Below are 14351 nucleotides of genomic sequence, written 5' to 3'. Positions count from 1 at the left end.
GTGTGGCACTTTGACCTAAGATGGGACAAGCAAAAGTAAATGTAGCTGTGGAGCATCATACTTTCCACCACTTAGCTTGTGACTGCTTGGCAATTTTTGTTTGAGATGTTTTACTGTTTATGAAGCAAGGAATTTCTAGAGTAGCAGTACACCATGAGTCAGCACTGTACTTCTGCTGGTGTTGGTTTCCACTGGGTTTGATGCCAGTTAAGGAGCTTGGCCCTTATCAGCATTTGAGGTAAGAAGTATTGGAGCCAGAGGTTACTGGAAGAGGGGGAGACTTGCAAAATAACTGCTGGAGAACAAGATTGTCTCACTTGCTCCATTTATTGCAAAAGGATGAAATTCTAGCCCCATTGAACTGGTGGGAGTTTTGCCACAATCTCAGCTGGGGCTGGGGTTTCAACATGGCATTTGTAAATGCCTGAAATTTGGAGATTCTGCTGCCCAGGAGAATGTAAACTGTATGAAGACAGAAGGGATAAATAATAATAATGATAATGACACTGGTAAAAGCTGCATTGATCTAGTGGCATTAATTTAGACTTTGATTGTTATATTTAAAAAATGACACCATATGAAAAATATCCTTTAGCAAGCTGAGGGTGGGACTGGTTGAAGGAACAGCCTGTTAATAATGAACTGGAGATGAGCGTGCTCTGTGTATGTCTTGACCTCTCCACATAAGCATGTTACTTCTAATATGAGTGCTCAAATTGGCCATGGTTTGTACAAAATAATTCTGTTCTTTGTAAAACACTGCATCACCCTTGTTGTCAGAGGTATGCTATTTGGGTGCATGTAATCATTCTTGGGCTCTGTGCATGGCTGCCAGCATCGTCCTCAGTGGAGAATGGATGAGGTGCATAGCCTAGGAAAGGAAAAAATGAGACTTGCCCTGACCTGCTGGCCAAGATGTCAACATCAACGCAGACAACACTTTTCTGAAGTCTTGAAAAGCTTTAGGGGATTGCCTTTGCTTTACCCTTTTGCTGGCACACCAGTGAGTATCAGTTTCCAAGCCAAATGCAGAAGTCCCTCAACGTACGAGAGCTGGTCTTGCTGTGGTGGTGATCACATGAACTCCAGCATTTCTGAAGATCAGTGTTTCCAGAAGTTTAACCGAAGTGCCCCTGAGAGTCAGCTGAATGGGGCCCCTGCGTGAGCCACTGCTGCTGTGATGCGTGCATAAGCCCCCCCGGCACAGTGGGGGAGAGGGCTCAGCTGCAGCCGGTGGGCACGCAGAGCTGGGCACGGCGTGGCCGTCTGCTGTGGGCACAGGGCACTGTGGCTATCCAGGGCCAGTGGCCGTCGCGCTGGTTAGGAGGGAAGTCTTAGGTTAAGCAAGCAGCCAAAAAATACCTTTCCTTGGAGATCTTTCTGGCACTTTGTGCAATGGGCTTCTTTGTTGACACCAAACACTACCTTTACACTCTGACACCGCAGAGGCTGTTGCATGGTAGAAAACACTGTCTGAGCGACTGCAAATCTTCTTATATTGGAGGAGGAACAGGGCCTAGCATCACAAAACCCGTATGGAAAGAATTGCTTCCTCCGTGTAGCTCTTTACAGTTTGCTGCGGAAGCACGTTGTTTTACTCCAAACCACGCACACAGAATTTCAGCCAGGCTCAGCATTCTACTTGGGTTGTAGTGACCATAATGTCAAAACATGCCACCTTTGAGCCCCCTGCCCAGTGGTGGGCTTGTAGGGCTGTCAGGGGCCGGCTGACCTGCCATCCCACCCAGCCATTGCCATGAGCAGCACCATGTTATTCACGGTGTTACTGACTGCCACTGCCAAAGTAGCTATGTCTTCTCCTGCACCTCTAGCTGGCTGACCCAGAATCTTAGCAATTCTTCCAATTTCTCATCTAATTTTCTTCATGGTGAGTTTACATCTATTTTGGCAGTCCTGCGGTTAACGGTTGGACTTGATCTCAAAGGTCTTTTCCAATCTAAATGACTCTATGATTCTAGTTTATGTGAATACTCTTTCTTCAGTTTTAAATTGCTCCTTTCTTGGTCTGCTCCCCTCCAGGCAGCAATTGTACATGCTCTCAGCTGTTGTTTTCCTGAGCTGGCTTTTGAGTAGCTCTGTCAAGTTTTGGGGTGGGTTTTGGGGTTGTTCGGGGTTTTGCTTGCAGTTTTTTAAATGTCGCCATTCATTTACAAACCTGCCAAAGGCTGATTGTAAAAGGTTTTTCTCATCTCTGTGCTGTCGCTAACATTCATGTACCCCTTGGCTGTTGGCGGTGGGAGGCTGCTGCTGGTGGGTTTATCACCGCTCGGGCACATCAGCCCATGCACAGTGCTCTGTGTCACGGGGCTGGCTGTGGCAGTCACGCTCACTTTCCTTCTGCGTGCCCTCTGTTGTGCTTGGAAGGGGTGTGAGCGTTCTCGGAGGTCCTTGGCTGACAGACCCGTGCTGTACCTGGGGTCTCGGGAGCCTGGATCGATGGTGGGGCTCTGCAGGGCCATGCTCCCCTGGTTGGGCTGTGCTAAATGTGGTCCTGTCATCCTGGCTGCCGCCCTGGTGCTGGAGTGTGTCTCCTTGGGCAGTGGGATTGCTGCTGACATCTCACGTGTCTGTGTGCGTGGCCTAAGAATAATGAGCAGTCATTGGCTGTGATATGGGCTAATTGAGTTGAAAATGTTTACAAAAGTCAAATCTCCAGACCTTCTGATCTCTCTCGGCTGGATTAGCAGTCCCACAGCCTGTCTTGAGTGTTGTGGCTCTCCTTGGTTTGCCAAGGAATTTTGTTTTCTTCAACATCCCTGCCGCTGTGCTTCAGAAGAGCTGAGGAAATCCTATCTCTTGCGTTTTCAACCTCTGGATTTGCATTTTAAATAAAGACTGCTCACAGTGGAAACTCCTTTCTTATGAACAGAACCAAACAAACTGAGAGGGGGGGAAAAAAAGCAGCAAACCTTGAAAGCCAGCTGCCCAGCAGAGCTCAAGGGTACTCAAAATTTTTAGCACCCTTGTTTGCAGAACAGCTTGCTGTGTTGTTCTCCTTTGTCACTGTTTGTGATTTCATGCACTTTGAATTAAATCGTGGGAGCATTTCAGACTAACTACTGCTGGGAATGTGACCAGCTACACAATTTTAACGTTTTGCTTTCTGCTTTTTGGCAAGTGCTTTCAGCTCTTCCTAAAGCAGTTTGGTAGGTTTTTGTTTATTGGTTTCTACTGAAAGTTTGTATAAATTCTAAGTTCAGAAAAACAAATTGCGAGGTGGCAGTCTTCCTTGCATGGGCCTGCAGCATTTCTGTTCATATCCTGACAGTGCTGGGCAGAAGGCAGAGTGGGAGAGTTTTCCTGGTGAGGTTTGCTCTTTGTGGCAAGGAGCTGATTTTTAATCTAGCAAGGGAAGCTTGCAACATGGGATATTAAAAAAACTTATATCCTAGTTGAACCAAGGAAGGGTCTGAGCCTAGTTTGGGTCATTTCTCAGAGAAACCTTTAGCAGTTGCGGAATAACTTTGTGATGCTCTCCGAGGCATCCCATTTACTTTCCCTTTCCCAGATTATTTTTATTCAGTGTAAATACGGACCTTCCACCGTTACGTGAATTCCAGGAGTTGCCAACCTGTCACCATGTAACTGTCCCCTAGGCAGGTTTTTTCGGCTTTGAGCACACCTGCTGCTGGAGAGCTGGAACGAAGGGGTTAGTCCTTGAGCGATGGTGGGCATCCATCAGGTTTTTAACAGCCTAGCTCTTTTCTTTATAGACTTTACTGTAGCCCAAGGAAATGTGAACTCTTCTGTTCCCAGTTGCCTGTGCTTTGGGCTTGTGTCACTCCAGTAGTTTCTAAAGGTGGTTCTCCGTGAGGCACGTCAGTGGAGTGCCTGGAGATGACTCCCCTCCTGCCAATTACAGAAGCACGGTTAGTGATCTCTTCCCATGAATGTCCTCTGCTTTCTAGCTGTGTCTTCCAGATTTTAATGTTTTTGGGGTCAGGTGCTGAAGAGATACTTGTCTAACATGGAAAACATAATTTGCACTTGGTTGAAGGTTGTAATTAAAGGCTTGTTAATTCTTTCATGACGGACAGGGCTGATGCAGCTTGTGCTGATATGGCCAGAAAATTGCTTGCAAAGTGCTGGTAAAGACAGTGCAGGTTTTGGTCTGGATTGTCAGCTGGTGCCTGCCAGGGTGTCAGCCCAGATGTCAGTAGAGGTGTGTTGGGTTTGGGATCACTGGGGATCTGCTGTCTCCATCTCCAGTGCGTGAGCAGGCCGGGTTAGAGGGAGAGGGGCAGGGTGGAGGTTGTTGAGATCAAACAGCAAATGGTGGCTGCTCCGTTGGTGGGGCTGATCTCTGGCTCCACCGTGCAGGCGGGAGAAAATGGATGTCCTCCGGCTGCTCCTGCTGTTCCCTAGGCAGCGGGCATGAAGGGCAGAAGAAGGCTTTTCTGCCTGCCTGTATTTTTTCATGGTTATCTGAAAAGGCTACTTAAGAGCAAGTTAATTTTAATTGAAAGGAGGGTGCCTCTTAAATGCAGCAGCAAAGTAATGATGGAAGCAGGGGAGCGACAATGCAGGCACTGTCGGGGGCTGTGTTTGTGAGCGGCTGGCTCTGAGACCTCTGGAGCCCTGAAGAATGTTGTTTTTTCTGTTATTGTTCCTGTCTTTGCATTAATCATACCAGCAACCCTTAATTTTGTTTTCTATCACAAACCTTTTCCATTTAACATGCAGCAGCAGCTCCTGAGGTCAGTGGCCATCTCCTTTTGTTTGTGTGACCGCTGGTAGCGGAGTGGCTGTAGGGTCACGGCTGGCAGGCTGTATGTGCCCGGAGAGACTGTCCTTTGCCTCCTACGCGCGTATGTGGAACTGGCCTGGCTGAACTTCTGCAAGGAGACTTGAAAGTGTAAAAGCAACACGTTACGGGAGGGGAGAAAACAAAGAAATTCTGTTGATGAAGGTCAACATGTGCCTTGCTGATGGTGCCCGGATGCCCAAGAGTGTCCTCTCCAGCCGGTGGGACTGACGTGCCATTGTTGAGTCCTCCTTGGTACCAGGGCTCTGGGGTGAGCAGCACACATGGGAGGATGGGCAAGGGGGAGCTGGGTCCTGGCGAGTCGGTGCTGGGCTTGAGAGCGCACAGCACGTCACACGGGCAGGTGATGGAGACCCTCACCGAGCCCATGGTGAAGGTAGCTGGCTGCAGGTCCCACAGGCACAAACTGCGGATTCCTGTTATGTGGAGAAGGGGGTGGTGAAAGCTGCAGAGCCTCGGTGAGTCTCTGCGTTGCTTGCTGCTGTCTGCACTGCCTTAAATGACCCCCGTAAGAGCCAAGAAGAAATCTTTGTGCCACATACAAAGATCAGGCAAGCAGCAGTCACTCAGATCTGGAAAAGAATAGGAAGAGATAGGAAATGTAAAAGATTGGAGAAGCATTATGGTATTCCTTGTGCTTCAGTGCACTGTCGGGGTGCTAAGAGCTGCACTGGAGACCACCTCGGGTTGTAATCCCCTGTGAAAAGGGAGCTAGAGACCAAATCTGTGTTTTTAAATAAAAATCTGTATTAAACTTGCTCAGGAAAGCAGAGCTCTGTAAAGCAAGCCTTGCGTTGGCACCAGCAGGAGTGGGAATGTAAAATCCATATGGGATGTAATGAAATTTCCACTGACCTTGTGTGGGAAGGAAATTTGTCAGCAGGGGAATGTGAAGGTTTTAAAAATGTTTCTTTATGAAACTGGTACCTTTGTATCCTGTAGGAACATAGCAGTGGGTTTTTAAGAGGCTTAATTCAAAGGTGGTTACTCTTTGCCACCCTCAGCTCCAGTGAATGCCGTCGTTAACCGCACAAGTTGTGTAAGGGGGAAAGTGCTTGCCTTCAAAAGCCGGTGTGCGTGAAGCAGCACTGCAGCGTGGCAGGCATGCCGTGCCCTGGGAAGCTGCTGTGAGGAGCGAGCGGTGGATGACAGCACCAGCCTGCCATCTCGCATCCCGGCTCTGCTCGGGTGGAAAGCAAGGGAGCTGTCAGAAGCCATGACTGCGGAGGTGGTTGGCTCCCGTTGATCCCACAAGGCATCGCAGCTCTTGCACAACAGCGTCCCTGAAGAGCAGTCTCCCTGATGAAATCAGAGCTGCGGTGCTGCATACGTGTGATCTTTCCTGAAAAACAGCCGAGGTTTACAGAAATGCTGGAGTCCCAGCTACCAAGGACTGGACCAGCTTTCAGGTGTGATAAGAGTACCGCTTTCTGGAAGTTCATGCAGCTTCTCCAGGCATTCCCACACATCTCTGTGGCAAAACCAGGCTAAATATTGCTGTGTGGCATTAAAGCATCCTTCCTCTCTCCCCAGAGAAAGTGCCATTGCAAGGGGAGCAAATCTGTTTTCTGTGTCTGAGCGCAGACATGAAGAGGAGGGGATGGAGAAGCAGTGTTGTTTGTGAGGTGTGCAGCTCTGTTGAAGCATGGTGCTGGATACCATAGGAATGGGATACTGCTTGTTTTGATGCAAGAGTAAAGACCAAGACACTCTGATACCAGTCATTCGGAGATCTCATTTGTGATGAGAATTTCTTTTTCTCAATTCTTTTTGTAGCCCTTTTTTTTCTTTTTTTTTTTCTTGTTTTCTTTTTTTTTTTCCTTAAAGGGTATTTCTGGCATTATATGTATAGTGGAATTGTCTTTCCTTTCAGGGTGTTCTGCAGCTCAGCTGTGAATGAGGGCTGATGTCTGTGTGTAGCAGATGCCCAGAGTCACAGGGGAGCCCTGACCATCCCTGCTGCACATCTCCCTTTCTCTTCTGCCTGGGGCCTTGGCCCTTCTGGCTCCTGTGTCCAGCATCCTTGTGTCTGCAGATGGAGGATGTAGGATAGAAATGAGTTATAGAGCTTTGGCTGCTGCAGGGATGGTTACACAGTTATCTAGGCAGACTTCAGGTATGGAAGCTGCATTGCTAGTGGCCAAGTGCAGTGTGTTGAGTCCCTCACCAAGGCTGTGTATGTGCTTCAGATGCATTTTTATGAACAATTGTCCTATCCTCTCATAAAACATCAAGAACATAAAGGAAGTGTTGTAAAAGCAATGCCCAAGGAGGATCCCACATAAGGTGACTGATTAACTTTGGAGCTTTCAGCATTCGTTGCTTCCAAGGAGTTTTTGTTTTTAGGTGACCTTCATGCAGCCTGTGGCCTCCAGTCCCATTACTGCCATCGTTAAATTACACAGTAATGAGATTGCTGCAGGTGGTCTTATTCCTGCAGCTCTCTGCGTTCACCTATCAGGCTGCGTGTGGCTCAGTCTTGCATGGTAGTTGTTCTGTAAAGAAATGTTGAAAAATAGCAGATTGCCAGATTCCTGTAATAGCAATTTTAACGTCCTTCACGTGGGATTCTCACAAATGTAGAGAGCTTGAAATTGTCCATAGATCTTTTGTGATGTCAGTCAGTGCTTTGCATCATCATTACGTAACAATTTATTAATTCAGCATCCAGTATGGAGTAGTGGTTTTCTGGATAGGGCCTTGCTGTAGCTGCAGAGTTGTGGGACAGCCTTATGCTGGCAGGCGACTGGTAGGGCTAGCCTGCCTTCTGCGCATATATATGTATATGCATAGTGAAGATTATTTCAAGCATTGAAGTGACACTGCTCTATTGTCTTCGTTCAGGTCATTGAGCTTCCCGATTACGGTGCAGTGATTTCAAGTGCGTGTGCTCAGGCAGTACAGGTATTTTTAGTTTGCTATCGTTCTTGTGGGTAAGTTACCATTTGTTCTTAGCATACTTTTGCAGAAGGAATGCAGGATGAGGTCTAGTCCTCTTGCCAAAGAGCTCTACCAGTTTTAGGACTTTCTTCTTAGTAGAGGCTGAACCCTCCTGTCATGTAGGCCGTGACAGTTAATGTGCTGCAGCCTTGCAGCAGAAGTTTAAGAAAGCAGAGCTCCTGTTGTGGCAGAAAATCCAGGCAGAAGATCACCCAGGAAGCTTGCGATTGCAGTCCGTTCCTGGTGGCTCTTGCAGGTGGCCAAGTACCCTGTCGCAGTGTGGGAGGGCAGGCGAGGGCTCTGCGGTGCTGGCTGTGCCCAGGGTTCCTGCTCCAGTCGCCAGCAGCTGGAGTCCCCTGGGAGCCGCTGCCTCCTCTGCCTGCCGGGAGCCCGCTGCAGCCCACCATCCTGTGGCATGGTGGAATCCCCGAGCTGCATGGAGAGGCATGCACCCACTAATATCAGTCATCTTCCTTTCTCCTGTTGCGTCTGTGGACCTCTTGGCTGATAATAGAGCCCAAAATCTTCTGGGGAAAGAGAACCTGGGGCTGCTCAGCTTGGTGACCCTAATGCATAGCTTCTCCAGTAACCACCCGTGGTTCTTCGGCGTGTATGTGCACGTGCATCTTCTCTAGTGATGTATGGAGTTTGGGAGTTAACTCATTAATGTGTTGTAAGACCATAAGGTGATGGAGGGAAAGCTGTGATCTGTGGCCTGGACGCTGTCTGAGCTGGGATGTGATGCTGATTGAAATGCTAAGCTTTGGTGCCACCAAAATCATGCTCTTTCCCCTCTTGCTCTCGCGCCCTCTGTTGCCGCCCTACCCTTGCCTCCCAGAAAGGGCCAGAAGTTTGTATATTTATAAATCAGCCAAACTCTGTGTTTCAAGAGCTGCCTGCCAGCTTACATCAGGTGTGGGTCTGGTCCTTCATGTTAAAAAAGAAACGGCTCCCTGAGCAGTGAGCACCTGTAGTGGGGGCTGGGGGTGCTGTGCGCGCAGGGAGCGGCTGGCCGGCCCCAGGGCTCCTGGGTTGAGCACAGGATTTGCCCTCTGGGTTGCACTGCTCTGCAGGACCATGCAAGGAGGCTGTAGGATGCTTGGGCAAGGAGCAGGTGGAGATGGGTCCTCACCCCCGTACTTGGTGGGGTGTGGAGCTTGAGGGGATCTAGGCACCAATTTGGAAAGGAAAAAGTAGTGTTGGCATGGAAGGGAGGGAGCTGAATTGGTGGTGGTGCTGTCGCTGCTAGCGTTAGGCCAGCAGCGAATGGCACTTCTGTGGGAGGTGGGGAGGGGACAGGGTGGGTTGGAGCCTCTCCGAGGTGCATTTGTGTGTGCTGCTCCGGCCCTGTCGAGCCCCGTCCTGTGGTGAAGGGAGCAGGAGTGCTGCTGGGCTCCTGCTGCCAGGCTTCTCCGCTGCCTTTTTTGGCTAGGTATGCCTTGTAAGTGTATCTTGTTGGGGTCCATCAGCTACAGGTGACCAAAGTGAGAAATGTATACTCAATCACAAACCTTAGGGAAAGACAAAGAATATGTTGTTTGTTATGGATTGTTTATAAAAATGTTCGTAGCGTTAAAAAGGCTGTTCCTGTTGGGCTAAAATGGCTGCAAGTGCTGTGCCGGCTCAGCAGAGTGCGTTTCTGTGCACTGTTTTCATTGCGGGGGGGAGAAAGCAGGGTTTCTCGTGGTGAGCTTGTGCAGTCGTACGCTGTTGCTGAAGCTGACCTGCTCGGCTGAGGTGTCTGGCTGGCTGCCTGCTGCAGATGGGGTGTGCGGGGCTGGGGGGCTGCTCTCCCCTCCACCCCTTGGGGTCTGGGGACAGGCAGTCACGGCACGGACCCATTTCGTCATCTGACCCCTGCGATTCTGGCTTCTCTGACCCCTTCGCTGTGCAGCTGCCCCTGCTCAGTCCAATTATTCTCACTGCATATTTTTTTTTTTTCTACCATCTAGTCTCATTTTTGCCTCCCGTTTCCAGCCGGGCACACCGCCTCCCCGCCAGGCAGAGCCCAGCTGCAGCTCCTGCAGGATCGAGCCTCCCCTGCGCAGGCTGCCTCGCTGCAGAGAGCTGCTGAAGACCTTCCCCGTGGCCGGGGAGCGGTTTGGAAGGTGTGTTTCCATTGCACCCCTTGCACGGGTGCTGCGCTACTCTGCCTGCAGAGAGGGCGAGGGGTCTGACAGAGCGTTGCCTTCCCAGTGCTTGCCTGTCTTCCCAGGATAAGCGTTGGGGATTTGCAGCAGGCTGTGTTATGTGCGAAGGGGCAGCTGGAAAAAGTGACACTGGCCTTTTACCACGGGAGAGAAGAATCCTCAAAACGAGGTTGATGAAGGTGAAAAACACAGCTCTGATGTGTAAAGAGGAGAAACGTTAAACCAGTCTTCCAATAATTTGCATGTGCTGGACAGGATTAGTGTGTCTGAGGTGATCGGCTACGGCGGTGCTGGATAAGGCTCACACTGGAGAGGTCTCCGCCGCTTCTGGGATGGCTGTTCCTTGCAGGGTGCAGGCAGCAGCAGCAGGAGCCCTGGCAATGCTGGGGCAGAGATGGGGGCTGCCCAGGGCTCCGTCCCCTCTTGTCCTCCGAGCACCCAAGCCCCTCTGTGGCAAAGGCTACGGGAGTTGTAGTGTGTGTGTCACAGTGTCTGAGGGGCTTTATGAGAAAGCAAAAAAAACCCAACCTGGAACAGATAAAGTCTGTGGTGTTTTGTGAGCTGGAATTCGGAGGGTGTGAGACTTTGTAAGCCTTTGAGCCAAAGACGAGTTTGATTTGCCAGTTAAGCCAGCAGCACTGTGGGGACGTGGGTGAGACGAGTATGCATTTACAGTGCTGGCTGCCTTCAGGCCACTGTCAGCTGTTCGGTGGGTATTCATGTGATTACTTATCAAGAAATAATATGTTAGTTTATATGCATAGAACACAGGATTTCAGGGAGTACTAGATAATCTCTAGTATAATTTTCAAGTTTCAAAAAGGCACTTGAAAAGCGCTGAGGGTTGGTCTCTGTGTACTTACACAGCTGTTTATTTTGACAAAGAACAAGGTTTTGGGACTGGTGAATGAAATTTTTCAGCTTTTGCTTGGAAAAAAAAGTAATCTGTTGACTTTAGCAAGCCTTGAATTAAACCTGAGGCTTGTGAGGGAGCCTGCTCTAGCAGGGCCTGTCCGATTTGCTCTGAGACATGAAAGGACAACCGTCCCGGACGGAGTTTGTTGATGACATTGTATTTTCTTCTCTCTCGTGTCCATGCAGAAATCCGAACTCAGCTGGTCGAGCAGTTCAAATGTCTGGAGCAGCAATCAGAGTCGCGCCTGCAACTGCTGCAGGACCTGCAGGAGTTCTTCCGCAGGAAGGCTGAGATTGAGCTGGAGTACTCCAGGAGCCTGGAGAAACTGGCTGAACGATTCTCCTCCAAGATACGCAGCTCCAGAGAGCACCAGTTCAAGTAAGCAGGTGTTTCCAGGGGCAAAATGGTGCAAAATGATGGGCCAGAGACTGCCTCAAACACTAGAGGTTTGTTTGTAGCTGTGCAGTCCAAAAGGGGGGTAAACTAAACAGCATCAGTGGTGACCTTGTCTGTCTTGTCACTGTGCAGGGTTCATAAAAAGAACTAGAAATGTTTTTTTCCAAGACTTTCACCCACAGCATTGCTGACCTGTGCTACCCAAATTAGACTTGCTTTGCACTCTTTGAACAATACAATGAGAATATGAATCAGGAACTAGGAAGGAGTCAAGCCCTTCGATTTTTTTATGTATTTATTTAAGAGGCTTGAATTCAGCCACTGACTTGATTGTGCAGATAACAGTAGGCCTGTTTTATAAACCCTGGTTTCTGTATGTGGTCCAATCCTTAGAAGTCAGTGCTTCATGCTGCACACAGATCTGCTCTACAGGCTCAGACTTGGAAGCAGTTTTTGGAAATCCAATTTGCTGCAGTTTTTAAAAATGAACTGTATATGTTTTCTGTGTACACACCCGTACAGTGTTGAAGCTAGGCAAATCCACAGTGGAAATATTTTGAAACAAAGCTTTGAAATAGGAAGTATGAACTGGCTGCTGGAATTGTGTGAAACTCAAACTGATGATGAAAATTGTAAAAACCATGAATGTGCGATTATGCACAAGTTCTCAAAAGCAGCCTCTTTTCAATTTAACCACACTGTCAAGCTTGGTTAAAACGAAAAAGATCTGAAAAAAATCCAAAAGCCAAACTCAAGGCAGAATTTGAGTCTGGAGGTGACTGTTTTGCAGTGAGGATATGTAGCTCGTGCTGGCTGGCAGCTGTGACTTCAAGGCTCCTGTGAATGCCACTGTCCCATCGCTGTTGGAGGAGCTGGTCCCTGCTCCCCGGGCGTGCTCGAGTGTGCCCACTCGGAGGTGTCAGGCTGGGCTCTGCAGGACAATGCTCGGTGCTTTCATGTGTGTTGGTAGCTCTCAGGATTTTCCTCTATGATGCTTATTGCATTCCTTGCCACAGCCAGCTCTCCCCGGCAGTTTCTCGGGGCACGGGGTCCTGTGGCAGCATGAGTGGTGCCACTGAGATGTGGCCAGTGGTGTCTGTGCCCCGAGGACCGTGTGGCAGCACCTGCAGTGTGGAGGCAGATGCTCCTTCTGGCTGCTCGCCCGTGCAGCACATCAGCTGAAGCTCACCTTTGCCTACCCTGGCCATAGTGTTTGTCTCTTCTTCTGACAGCTGTGTCCGTGAAACAGTCTCTCAGCTGGGATTATGCTCTTTGCTCAAGATGAGCTAGTGTCATTTGATTCAACGGCCAAAGACCACAGCTGCTGTTTAGCTTCTTTCCCAGAAAATGGAGGGTTTTGTCTGCCTGATGCCCTTAGCCTTGCTAGCCCCTGGCTCTTTACAGTCTTCGTCTCTCTCTAACCCCTTATGATCTTTTTCCTGTTCCAGCTGCAAGAGCAGTGATTCTGCTGTTACACTACTAAATCCTATTTATTCCATATTACTAAATCCCATTTAATCTGTTTAGTCGGTCTCTTTGGTGAGCAAAGCTTTTACTGTTGTCTTAAGCAAAAGTCTGCTGAAAATGAATTGCCATTCAATTGCTAGCTGTTCTTCTTGCATCTGACTAGCAAGTCAGTTGTGTGGTGCTGGGCGCTGCTGTGCCATGCATTGGGGATAACTGTTGTGGGGAAGGAGTTGGCCAGTATGGGCTTGGGAAGGTGCTCTTGTTTAAAGATGGAGCCACAAAGGCTTGTCGGGGGGTGGGTGCCTGTTCCATCAGCTGAGAGCAGTATTATGGCACTGCCAGTGCTTATTGTGTTTGCAATATTAGAAGGGTGGTGGTGTGCAGGTGACAGTGCTTCTTCCCCTTTATGAAACACCTGGGTGTGAGTGCCTGGTGGTTTGTGATGGTATTGATGGTGTTAATAGGGGCAGCTTCATTTCACTGCACACCACTGCCGAGTCCTCACTGTCTCACTCCATGTTGAGACTCCCTTAAAATATTATTCTTCCAGACTGCTTTGTACCTGCCCTTTATTAGATTCATCTGCGCTGCTTCCCCAGCTTCCCCATGAATGTAATTATTCTGATGAGGCTTTTGACATTCTTAAGAAATGCGGTGTCTTCAGCTCTTCCTTTGTCCCTGCACAGCCACGTGCAGCAGGCTGTGCCCAGCCCTTCATGGTGGTAAATGCCACGGTGCTGCTGCTGGGCTGTTCATGGTCATTCCAGGTGATTCCAGACTCATTCATGCTTTTATATGTGGTTTTGTCTGTATGTGCACACGGAGATTTTATGGAGTCACCATGCTTTCCTCCCCAGGGCTCAGGGGTGAGGTGCGCTGCCCGCCCCGGTGCCATGGGCAAGGACATCTCGGATGAGGAGGAGTATGTGTCTGAAGGCTTCAGCTGCACAGCGTAGCTGTAGCGGGCATGGGGTAGCTTTCTGGTTGCAGGACTTTAGGGAGAGACAGTCTTGTTTGAGCACAGGGGAGCTGAGGCCGTGTTGCCAGTGCTGTTGGTGCGTGCAGGCTGCCAAGCCTGGGTGAAGCAGCGGGCACTCCCTGGGCAGCTGGTATGTGTCTTTAGGTGCTGGGGAGGGAGAAGCCTCTGGGGCTTGGATGTGTCCATCAGGCATGGCTGTCGGCACACGGGGAGACCTGCCCAGGCAGGGTGGTGTCAGGGGAGGTTCTGGAACCAGCATGTCTTGCAGGAAAGCATTGGTTTGGCCAGGGAAAGCAGCATAGGTGAAATGTTGGAGCACATCACTTGGCTGCCTTGTTTAGAGGATCTATCCCAAAGTGTCTCAGTTGGACAGTGTGAAATGTTTTGTTTGTTATATAATTTCTGGGAATTTTGATTCCCTTTTGATTAATTTGCCATTAGTGCTAAAAGCAATACATGGAGAGCAATGCATGCTTCTTTTAGTGTTGAGATGGAATGTATCAAAATTAGTTAAGCTCTAATCAAGTGTGAAACGTTTGCTGAAATTTCTCTCAAAAGAAAGTTTTTCTGACCACCCCTGGCTTCTAGGCAAGTCAGGGTCTTGGGATGCCCCTCTGCAGGGTCTCGCCCCATGGAGCCGGGTAGGGACAAGCTTGCTCTGAGGATGCTGCATGGCTTGTAGGGGCTCTTCAGGCCACTTGCCCCATGCCTGGTGCC

At 49.3% G+C, this 14351-nt stretch overlaps 1 protein-coding gene across 4 annotated transcripts in view; it reads left to right on the top strand.

Moving 5' to 3' along the window:
• SRGAP3 (SLIT-ROBO Rho GTPase activating protein 3) overlaps nucleotides 1–14351 on the top strand; it is a 127724-nt gene that overhangs the window by 51279 nt on the left and 62094 nt on the right. For all 4 annotated transcript variants that reach the window (XM_037385173.1, XM_037385172.1, XM_037385175.1 and 1 more), the window contains exon 2: nucleotides 10978–11170. In XM_037385173.1, coding sequence (XP_037241070.1) covers nucleotides 10978–11170 — 193 coding nt within the window. The remainder of the gene's footprint in view (nucleotides 1–10977; nucleotides 11171–14351) is intronic.

This window comes from Falco rusticolus, chromosome 4 (genome assembly GCF_015220075.1).
Source record: "Falco rusticolus isolate bFalRus1 chromosome 4, bFalRus1.pri, whole genome shotgun sequence".
Taxonomy (NCBI): Eukaryota; Metazoa; Chordata; class Aves; order Falconiformes; family Falconidae; genus Falco; species Falco rusticolus.
Note: the sequence above shows the minus strand (reverse complement) of the source record. Positions and strands in the feature narration are given on the sequence as shown.